The 12,101-nt window shown below is 36.4% G+C and overlaps 1 protein-coding gene across 28 annotated transcripts in view; it reads right to left on the bottom strand.

Moving 5' to 3' along the window:
• NRXN1 (neurexin 1) overlaps positions 1–12,101 on the bottom strand; it is a 1,204,011-nt gene that overhangs the window by 652,980 nt on the left and 538,930 nt on the right. For all 28 annotated transcript variants that reach the window (XM_047745932.1, XM_047745934.1, XM_047745950.1 and 25 more), the window contains one exon: positions 579–962. In XM_047745932.1, the coding sequence (XP_047601888.1) occupies positions 579–962 (384 nt within the window). The remainder of the gene's footprint in view (positions 1–578; positions 963–12,101) is intronic.

Raw genomic sequence — 12,101 nt, 5'->3', positions numbered from 1 at the left:
AAATCTTCTGTGATCACTCAGGTCCTAGGCAAAGGTAAGTGTCTTTGAAATTAGGGTGCACTTCTGAAACTGCAGGTGTAAATTAGATGATTGAAAGTCACCTTACTTTCTAAATTTCAAACTCGGAGAAGCAGACCAAGGAGAAGTGAGCAGACTAACTTTAGTCTCACTCCATAGTGTTAGGGAAGTGGCCTCACATGCTCTTTTTCTGGCCATGGATATTAGTGCTGGATTCCATAAATATCTCTAATTCATAGCTTCTTTACTTTCTAGGGTCCTGAAATTAAAAACTGGGCAAAAGAGACTGTCATTGCTGTCAGTTACTCATCTTTAGCCCATACTCTAGAGGATCTGAAAGACTAACATATTTCTTCCTGCTATACACTTCAAACTCCGTGTCTTCCCAGAATCAGGGCCTCTGAAAATCCTATACGACTCATTAGTAGGCTGCTTGGCCTGTAGGTGTTTACCTCTCAGAGCATGCATTATGCTCCCACGGTCAGTTTAAGGTCTGAGGTCAACATTTAATACACTTTTTCGTCTCAGGGGATTCAACTGCTTGGTTTTTGGAATCCTACCTCTCTCACAGGACCTGCCAAGGTAGCCTGTTCCGGAACAATCACAGACATATCTGTTCCACCCATCCCTGCACATGCCGTTGTTTTTACAAGGGTTGCTAAGGCACGGTTTTGCTGTTTCCCTTGAACAGGAGGGCTTCACTCCAGCAGTACTTTGAATTTCAGCCATTTGCCGGATATCTTTGCTCTGGCCGTCAATGAACAAATCTCTAATGCAGCCCACGTAGCCGTAGTTGAGCAGAGCAGTCCACACCTCGGTGGGGAAGACGAGGCCAGCCTTGTTTTCCGGCAAGCCCCCCAGGTACAGCTCATCATCCAGGTCCAGAATCTCACTCTCGCCAGGCGCTGTGTAGGGCGTGCGCAGTGTGTTGACAGAAATGGTACCTGTTGCAGAGACAAGAGAACACACAGGTCTTTACGGAGTACAACATGCTCAGAAAATCACCGTTTCTTCCTTTCGTCTGCCTGAGGGGATGCTCCTTGCAGGCAGACAGCTCTGATTCTTCTTTCTGTTCCACAGGTGCCTTATCCTTCCCAGGGGAGTCGAAACCAAAGTGGATGGCTAACCGAGAGTCTCTGTCAGCCTTTAACAGGTAAATAAAGAAAAGAAAAAGGAAGACTTAAAAAAAAAAAAAGACAGAAGGAAAGAGAAATCACCATTCTATATCACTCTCCAACAGTTCAGTTAGGAAAGAAAGAAAAAGAAAGGAGAAGTTGACGTGATACACTACCCTTTGGACTAAAGTCAGATTCACAGTTGGTGAGTGCCCAAATTCAAAGCTGGTGTACATCTGCAAACTAAAAAAAAAAAAGAAGAAGGAAAAAAAAGATTGCATGCACCCACCTTTAACTGACTCAATTGCTTTTAATGAACACAATAGTTTGACAGATTATCTATGTCAAAACTTGACTTCACCACTCTTAAGTGTATCACTCTATTGATAAGCTCTATGGTCTTGGTCTATTCATCCATAATATGGGTTTAGTAATATGACATACCTCTCAAGGTTGCTCTAAGTGCTAAAAAAATGGCATTAATAAAGCATCTGGTTTATAATAAGCACTGCATAAGTGTTGTGTATCATGATTCATCATAAGAACCAAGTCAAACTGGCTGTTTCCTTTTTAAAAATTTTTAATCCAAACTAGTTAGTCATCTAAATTGACAAGTCTTTCCCCACTCACTCCAAACGTAAGAGGAGAATAATTCTATTAGTTTACAAATATACAGGAACCTGGTTTTAAGCAGAGGATGAAAAGGTAGACATTCAAATGGGATTAATTGACAATCACAGAAAATATATTTGTGGGATCCATTAAATGAAAAAAATGAAAGACTGAAGGCAGTTTTTGATTAAAACTTCTATCATGTATCACCAGATTATTCAAAATTCCACCAATGTTGTCTCCAGAAGGATATTGTAAAAATGAAAATAATATACCTAAGAATGACATCTCACTATATGTTACCAGATTGTCCCAGATTTATTTTTCAGGTCTAGACCATAAAGCAGAATAGGTAGAATATTAAGAAAGAAAGTAGATTTAGAAATGTCTGCTGTCAGAGGGCCCCAGGGATTTGGGGGACAGATGTACAAGGGAGGCCAGGAGACAGAAGTTGGGGTACAAAGGTAGTGACAGAAGGGGAGAGTCTAGTGTGAATAGAGGATAGGTAGAAGATGCATTTTAGCAGTTTCACAGAATACCTAAAGTCCATCCCCAAGTGAAAATACAGGCTGTAATGAATGTCAAATGTGCATCTAACTAAGGATGCAGGGTCACTGGCCTCTGCACTGTCCCCAGGAGCATTCTAAAGCCCAGCAGAAGGGGTACTTTTCAAGATGGGCAGTGTAATGGATCTGTTTTTGTGTGAGAGCAAGCCACGAATGCCCCTGACAGAGACTGCACAGGCAGCCAAGTCACTAAGGGGATATTTGTCTCTCTAGACTTCCACAGAAAGAAATAGAAAAAGCTCTCAGGAGAGAAACACTTAAAGGCATTGCTATTTTGGCCTTCCAAAGAGGGGAACATAACAGGGATTTTGGAGGGACGTAGCAAGAAGGCAAAAGGACAATGTATTCACTTTTACAGGTCACATTCGTGCAAATGTCTGGAAGAAAACTCATTTAGGAACATACTGTAAAATCCTACTTAGAAAAAAAACATGAAAAAATATAATTTGGGGGAAATGAAATATATGATTTTGAGATAGAATGGTGTCATTTTCTCTTCCTAATAGAATTTCATTGCTAGCATTTTTAACTGTCTAAAATGCTTTAAGAAGTGAGTTAAAAGATGATCCCTGTCCTCTGCATCAGCTAATGGAAGTTAGAAAATGGTGAGAAAGAGGATTAATGGCAAAAGGAAAGTGGAGATATATATACATGTATGTATACACACATACATGTATATATGTGTATATAATATATATTATATGCATTGTAAGCAAAAGTATGGAATGAACACAGTGATTTCTGTTTTTAAGACAAAAGTGTGAGAAGTGCCACACCCTGTTTTCTAATTAGTTGCAAAAGGCTTCTTAGAAATGAATATATGATACTGAGAGGCAACTGTTAGGAGACACAGAGGAAGTGAACAATGACAAAGTTTTACAAGAGCGGGGATTTGTTTTTAAAAAATATGTAATTTTCCCATGTGCCTTCTTACTTATGGAAAAAGCCTGATTCAGCTCGGGAAGAAACAGAACAAAATAAAACAAAACACTTGGTGAACCTGTGGTGCTGGAAGTCCATGCTAAGAGGTGCTTGGAGGGTTCCTGAGATGAGGAATTCAGTGGGGGGATCACACTGGTGCTCTCCTCTCCCTCAAAGAGTTTGCTCAGCTCAGTACACTAAGTTAGTTTCCAAAGTCATGGAGTCCTCGGTGGGGCCAGGACTTTCACAGTCACCCATCAACAGTCTGACAGTGAGGACAGAATGACTGGGTATCCTAATTTTTATTTATGGTGTGTTGGGGCCTACTTTAAATAGAGCATTGCAAGAAAATTCCCCAATATGCTTTTATGAATGTGTTTGTTGTGGCCGGAGTGAGATAGTCAAGATAACTTTGTAGTTAGACTAGAGTTTTCTGATCACAACACCTAAGTTAGTCCACAGGTTTTATACTGTCTAGTGCACCCACACAGACACCCACACACACAGTTAAACAAAAGTTTAACAGAAAAATATTTGGCTCTATTACTGCTGAGGCACTCTGATATTATTTACTTATGAAATTTTATTAATACATATGCTGGACATGACCCACCAAATTGATTTCAGGACTGATTAACAGGCTGTAACCCATAGTTCAAAAACCATAGACTGAGAGGTTATTGTCATAAAGGGTAAGATATTTTTCCCATTGCTCCTCTTTGTCCCTTTGAGAGATAGTTTTAGAGTTTTCATGGGAAGAAGTAATGCAAGATTAGAGAGAAATCAAAAGCAATACAATCCTAACCTCAACTCTAATACAATCTAAGAAGAACTAGAACTTTAATTTAGCCCTGGATTCAAGGTAAGGAGGTACGTTGAGCATATGCATATGTCAGATATCATTAATTAAAATATTTTGCAGGGCACCTGGGTGGCTCAGTTGGTTGAGCGACTGCCTTTGGCTTAGGTCCTTATCCTGCAGTTCCAGGATCAAGTTCCCCATGGAGCTCCCTGGTCAGTGGAGAGACAGCTTCTCACTCTGACCTTCTCCCTTCCCATGCTCTCCCTCCCTCCCTCTCTCTCTCTCTCAAATAAATAAATAAAAATCTTTAAAAAATATTTTGCAAACAAATAGAATGAGACAATCATAACTGAAAGGCAACTGCCATCTTCTCTACAAGCTTTACCAATCCATGTGCTCTTATATTTTAGAATATCTTTGTAAAAGAGATGGCAAAAAAAGGGAAATTTAATTTAAACGGGAATGGAAACAATCACTTTTATATTCTGAAGATTCACAAAATAAAAACTATACTTAAATAGTAACTAAATATTATTGAGTCAGACTTATATTTATATTTAGATATACTTCTTTGATACTGTATTTAGCCGAGACATGTGCAAATGTCCTGAGATGTACACATTTCTGATCAGGGATTTGAATCCCAAATTCCTTAATGATTTTATTATTGATATGAATCAAAGGACATACTCACATAAGCAAAAGACTCATCACAGAATCATTGAATTCATTTACACCAATTTAACACATATACATGAGGACAGTGAAATTTCAATATTAAGGTCCTAAGTGCCTGATCATTATAATTAAGTTACAAAAGCAGTGATTACCAAGAAAATATGAGATGAATCCTTAAGCCTTGTTTCTGATAATTAGAGACAATTGAGTAGTTGCTACAGCTGCATATATCAATAAAAAAAATAAGAATTTTCCAAAGTTTGAGCTAGGATGAGATGTAAATAAATTCTTAAGAGAAAACAAAAATCTAGGTATATTATTGGTTTATCCATCTATCTAATTCAAAGAGGTACAACTATTTATGTATTCTCTGTGGAATAGCTTGATTATTTCATACATTTTACCTTCTTTCACTAAAATTACCTTTAAAATCTTTGGTAAATTAAATATTTTACTTAAACATTGCTATATTTGAGCTGTTAAAAATCTGTAGATGGTAGTCCTATTTGGGGATTTATTTGGATCAGTGTTTCATGCCTCAATATTTAAGACTCCAAAGCACCTTCCTATGTAATTTTGCTTTTAAAGAAATAAAATTTCAAATAAAAAATATATCTCTGTACATATGACTTTTGTAATTGTAACACAGAAATCACACTAACATATATTAATGTTTAACCCCAGTCGTTTTCACTGCATAAACAAAGGGTAAAACAAAGGTGACTAATAGACAATGTAATATTTATTTAAGAGTATTCATGAAGCATAAGTAATGAATTCATGCTTTATGTAAAATTATACATCAAAGGGGAAAAGTTGTTGAAAACAGTTCTTAGTTTATAAAAATGGAAATCATCTTTCCTATTTTGCTGGTATTTATAACTTGTTAGTTTCCATCCTTGTGTTGTTGTTGTTGTTTTTTTCTTAATCTAATTTTTCTTGACCCTTCCACTTCCAGAAGATTAGTTTTCAGGATGAGAGAAAGCATAGAGCAAAGGGAGATTTAAAATAAGGTAATTTGATTATAATTACTGCAAAAATTTAAGTGACCAGGAAATGGGAGTTAGAAAACTGTGTTATAATGAGAATGCTTTTGCCAGGTCAGAGGAAACCCGCTTCCATATTCTAGCTTTTGCAACTAACTAGCTGGCAAGCTGAGGCAAATATTGGATTCGCTAGGTCTCCATGTGTCTCTTAGGAAAAATAAAGGAATTGACTGGGTGTCAGTAAGGTTCCTTTTTGAATAAAATTTCCTGAAATTACTAAATTACTAATTACTAAATTAGTAATTTTATTAATTACTAATTATGTTAGTAATTAAAATTTTATTTTATGTATTTTATTTTTCTATAATTCTGTAGAATTATAGAATGTATTTTATTTTTCTATAATTCTGTTTTGTCTCTTCATTGCAGAAGAGAATTAGATTTCAAAAACTTAAAAATTTACTGGTCAAATTCATATTCTTTTTTTTTAAAGATTTTATTTATTTGAGAGAGAGAGGGTGGGGGGGAGAGGCACAGGAGAGAGAGAGAATCTCAAACAGATTCTATGCTGACTGTGGAACCAGATGTAGACCCAGACATGGAGCTCAATCTCATGACCCGGAGATCAGGACCTGAGCTTCAAAAGTTGAACACTTAACCAATCCTTTCACCCAGGTGCCCTGGAATGCATATTCTATTAATAATTTAAACTCAGTAACAAGATATAATGTAAATGCTGAAAGTAGAATGAAACCTTGATTATATAGTATGATGCAAAATGCAAAATATAGAATTCCAACAAAATAGTAAAACAAACAAAAAAATGAACCATAATATTAACAATGTTCATTTTGGATTATGAGTGGATAGTTTCTTCTTTTCAGTTTTCTGTGTCTTTTTTGTTTTTAATATTTTATTTCTGTATTTGAGAGAGAGAGTGAGAGAGAACACAAGCTGGGTAAGAAGAAGAGGAAGAAGCAGATTCCCTGTTGAGCAGGGATCCTGACTAGGGTCTTGATCCTAGGATCCCAGGACCCCAGGATCATGACATGAGCCAAAGGCATATGCTTAACTCACTGAGCCACCCAGGTAGCTTCTAAAAACACAATGTCATATGGTAGGTTTATAATAGGGACTGAAATAATGTTTATTTAGAAAAAAAAAAATAAAATAAAATTTTAATATTCCTTTTTCTGCTTATTTCTATGTGTTTTCTCCTTCCTTGGATCCACCCTTGAGCCAGGAATGTCAGGAATAAACAAGCATATGAAGAAATAAATCTTGGAAAAAATTAAAAGTTTGATGATATCTTGTAAGGGGGAAGAATGAGGGGGCAAAGGACATATGTTTTATGGACAAGTATAAATTGAAATGGCCTATTAGCAAAAAGACCTGTCATTAACTTTTGAAATTAAAAATACAATTTGTCCAGTGATTCCAGTTCTCAGAATTTATCCTATAAAAATACATGCATAAAGACCTAACATGAAAATTTTCTTTATAAATTATTTTAAAATAGTGAAATTTTTTAAAAGCAAAAAGTTGAATGTCCATCAACAGAGAAATGACAAAGTATATTCCAATACCTTCAAACTCAGGGATACATGATGCCACTACAAATAATGGCTTTTATTTTCAGTAGGTTTTTAAATTACCGATAATTGCTGAAGAATGGTCATGTTCATGTAAATAAAAGCTCTACATTTATTTTATAAGTGTAAATATATGTATAGCTATATTAATGCAAAAGCAAACGTGGTTACCTGTGAAGGAGGGAATGAACTGGTGAGGGAGGTGTGTAGCACGGAGAAACTCTTTTATGTACTTTTTGAAATGTCAGAACATTTTCACCAATAGCGCAAATTTATGTTACGTACATGCTGTGTGTTAAGCATATGCACATATACAAACACAGATACACACTCATAGCAATAGGTATGCGTACAAGTTTTTAAGATTATCATATGCAATGTTGGGTAGTTGTAAACATCAACCAAGTGGTATATTTTATAATTAAAATTAAAATACTATTTTTTGGAATTTACACAGATACCTACTCAGCACTCCACAATGTGAGTCATGCTGTTGAGTGTGGTCACCTCAGGGTGCAACTGACACCCTTGTCCAAGGTCTGCCCATTAAACTGATAGGCCCAGGGGCACCTGGGTGGCTCAGTTGTTAAGCATCTGCCTTTGGCTCAGGTCATGATCCCAGGGTCCTGCTCAGCAGGAAGCCCTCTTCTCCCTCTCCCACTCCCCCTGCTTATGTTCCCTCTCTCACTGTGTCTCTTTCTGTCAAATATATATTAAAATCTTTAAAAAATAAATAAATAAACTGATAGGCCCAGAAAGTAGATTTGGTAGACTGAGAGCAGGTTCCATCTCTCAGGGTCTGACTGATTTACCAAGCCCATAAGTCTGCTGTATAAAATAAGAATGCCAAGTTATTAATTCTGTATGAGCTATTAACTGTCACAGGATATGGAATGATTCCTGTGTAGCTTTGCCAGGATGAGATGCCAGCTTACAGTCCAAATGTTTATTCACTTATGATGGGAAATTTAATTGGTAACAGGAACCTGAATACTCATATATCTATGACTGGTCAATTATACCCATCTACTATAATTAGACTTGTAATGAAGAATTATGTTTATTATATAGTAATGGTAAGTACGTATGTTTTATATAAATTATATATATATACATGTTAACAGAGCCTGGAAGAAAATGTGCAAAACTGAAAATATTTCTTGGGGGGAAAGAAAATAGGTGACGTTTTTCTTGTTAAAAAATATTCAAAATAAATAAATAAATATAAAGATAAGTTTAATAAGATTTAATGTAACAAATTTATGCAAAATTGACTCCATCTAGTCATTGGGATAGTCAAATAATTAATAACTTAATGATAAAGTGCTTCAGTTTTCCCACTGATGTGTAGAGGTTTAGAGACATGCATGTAAAACAACTATTTCAGTGTTTGCAATGAGCTAGTAGGTAGAGGCATGGGAGGAATGTTTATAGTCAAAGGGCAAGTTTAAATCAAGACCTAAACCAAGAAATTGTCTAATGGTTGTTCAAGTAGAAATGTTTAAGTGTGGTGATTCATGAATGGTATACACAGAAATCAGTGCTGGTAATAGATAGCTAGAAAGTGCTGTTCACATCAAACCGTGATTACTATAAACCTCTAATTATGTGCTCTGGGGAGAGCCTTGTGCCTTTCCCACTGTAATTTCTAGTTCTTAAACTGGAACTCTATGACTTCAATTCAATCTCAATGGTTTCTTAGCTGTTAAATGTAGGCTTACCCATGAATAACCACGGATACAATCTGCTGTACCCTGCTGTACACAAGCAGAATTTGACAATAATAATGAGTTTTCTCTTTTATTTCAATGTGTAATGATGGTTTGCAAAAAAAAAAAAAAAAATTACTGGCAGTTTGCTGTAAAAATACTTGAGAGGATACTTTTGACTGAGCCAAAGAGTTTAATGGAAATTTAAACAATATCCACGCACCAAGAAAACAGTCATTAACCTCATCCTAATTTTACTACAATTCACACTTCAGCTAAATACCTGGACACGGTTATTTTGTGTTAAGTTTGGGAGGAAAGGACACGGAAAGGAGAACTCTGAAAAGGGAAGAGTGGCTGGCAAGGAGCCATCAACTCCAAGTCCTGCAAAGTTTGCAGAGTAATGAACCTCCTCAATCATATTTATTAACTCAGCAACTTAGGGGTTTTGCTCTGTTAAGTAGCTAAGCTATCCACGGAAGATACTCACTTTTTGCAGAACTCAGATCATACCCTCTGACCAGGAAATCATGCCTGCACTTTGTATGGTTCCTCCTTTGCCAGTCTAACCCAGATCTGAAAAGGCCACTCATGGCTCAGCCTACCAAGCCCCATGTCACTGACTGAGCAGGCAAAGGAAGAAGCTACACTGTACCAAGAGAGCAACTGTGGCCAACAGTAGCAAAGTGGAAATACAATGTCTCTTTCCCAGGTCACAGAAGAGAAGGGAGGTACAACACAATACAATTAATTGTGCTGACAACGAGGTTCTAGAAATTCATCTGAAGGCAGTATTTCTCACCAAACAAGGGGCTCATATATCCATATTTTAGTGAACAAAGTACTGAAGGGCAAAGTGACAGAAAGATATGCAGTGCAGGTGACAATCTTCCTCGTCATTAACATGCTTACTGTGACTGCATATCTCAGTCCTCAGAAAGAAGTGAACACCTTCCCTTAAATTTCCTTCTACCTACATATTTGCTAAATGATATAGCGATCTCACGAACAAGCAAAGATAGCAGTTCTGTTCTCCTAAGAGCTTGTCATTTTTGTCAGGCTTACCACAGTTCCATAGTTTCTCTAACAATTATGTAACTTCCTCACTGTGATTTTTTTTTTTTTTTTTTTTGGACACCTGGGCCTGGAGGATGGCTTTGTATTCATAAAAACGGGCAGCACCTGTAATCTTATACTGTGTATTATATTGTGTAAACGGTTTTCAGGAAGTAAGGTAAATTCCTAAAAAAGTTGCATTAAAACTAAAAGAGTGCTATTACTCTTCAAATGTAAAGATGATACTACTGCTAGTTTTAGAATATTAGGGGTGGGTTGGCACTAAGCCATTCACCTATTTTTATTCTTTATTTTTCCTTGTACCAAATATTTATTAAACAACTTCTATTGCACAAGAAAGTACCAGGACCTGTAGGTAAAAACATAAATAAGATATCCCCTTCCATACATAAGTTTCTTTTGTAGATTGCTTAGAGAATATTAAAAATTTAGTCTGTCCACAAAATATGGTTTTAACCCTACAGAGGGAGGTAACCATTAGTTAATGGCATCAAATTAATGGCCATGGCTTTATTCCTACTATATTTAGTATGGTCAATAGCAGGAAGAATAATACCCAGCCCTACGCTCCCTTTACTTTAATAATAGAGAAAATAGCTCATCAAATATTTTTAAATATTCAGCTGAAGAGTATCCCAGGCAACCTTCATCATCCATGAGTCAGAAAGCAGCCCACACTGACCTCTTGTCTTAGAGGTATCATTTTCCCATGTTATAATAAGACTAATTTTCATGTAGCCTCTGAATATAACTGGTGTGAAAAATGGATAAAATGAATTATTTCTTCAAATTCTATGTTTCTGGGGCGCCTGGGTGGCTCAGTGGGTTAAGCCTCTACCTTCAGCTCAGGTTATGATCTCCGGGTCCTGGGATCGAGCCCCACATCGAGCCCCACATCGGGCTCCCTGCTCTGCGGGGAGCATGCTTCCCCCTTTCTCTCTGCCTGCCTCTCTGCCTACTTGTGATCTCTCTGTCAAATAAATAAAATCTAAAAAAAAAAAAATTCTATGTTTCTTAGTTTTAACCGAGCTATAAATCTAAGTATTTCACCGACCTAACTCAGAAATATCCTTTAAGTAAAAAAGAAGCTAGTAGAGCTATTCATTCAATTTTTAAAAGGCTGCTTTATACCAAACCAATGTAGTGTGCAAATATAGAACTTAATTAAAATACTATATATAAAATATTAACAGCTGTAGTTATTAACATTACATTAAATTCCCTTGAGCTAGGCCAACATAAAATGAGCTCTCTTTTCTTTCAATTTAGTAAAGGGCAGAACTTGGTGCAGTGAATAAGCTTTGGTTTTTACACTGTTTGTCTCAATTCACTAATCTGAAATTGTAATTGCATAAAAGTACCTTACTAGCTTCATATCACTGAGCATACTAACTTAATCTTTCCTTTGGATTCTGACAAAAATCTCATGTCTTATTTTCTTAAGGTAAATTATACTGTCTGAAGGCATCCCTCTCATTTTACCATCCAGCATTGAGCTTTAACACAAATATCCTCTGCTTTTGACCTTTTCCAATGAGGGTACAAAAAGGGTACTATTGGCAATTTTGGAGAATTAAAGAACTTAAAGAGAAAAAAAGTGGATTTTATTCGGCCTGAGGATTAAGGCATTTGTCCAATTCTTATTGTAATAGGTCATCCAAGGAACTTGGGAATCTAATTAGACCACATCAACACTTAAGACTAGAATAAATTACCACTATCAAATGAGTAATGGCTGGTTTTGTTTTCTGTTAGACATTGTTTGTATTTATTAAAGTTTTGACATTAACCATGTATTTCTTCATATGGTTAAAAAATACCTCATTTCTAGGTGAATGAAATACAACTGATCTGAAGTATGGCAACTTTGCTCCTCTGAACTTCCAAAAGATGTCCACTTAATGGGGCATCTGGGTCGCTCAGCTGGTTAAGTGTCTGCCTTTAGCTCAGGTCATGATCTCAGGGTCCTGGGATTGAGTCCTGCATCGAGCCCCACTTCAAGACCTGAATCAGACTCCCTGCTCA

The sequence above is a fragment of the Lutra lutra genome, chromosome 9 (genome assembly GCF_902655055.1).
Source record: "Lutra lutra chromosome 9, mLutLut1.2, whole genome shotgun sequence".
NCBI lineage: Eukaryota > Metazoa > Chordata > Mammalia > Carnivora > Mustelidae > Lutra > Lutra lutra.
Note: the sequence above shows the minus strand (reverse complement) of the source record. Positions and strands in the feature narration are given on the sequence as shown.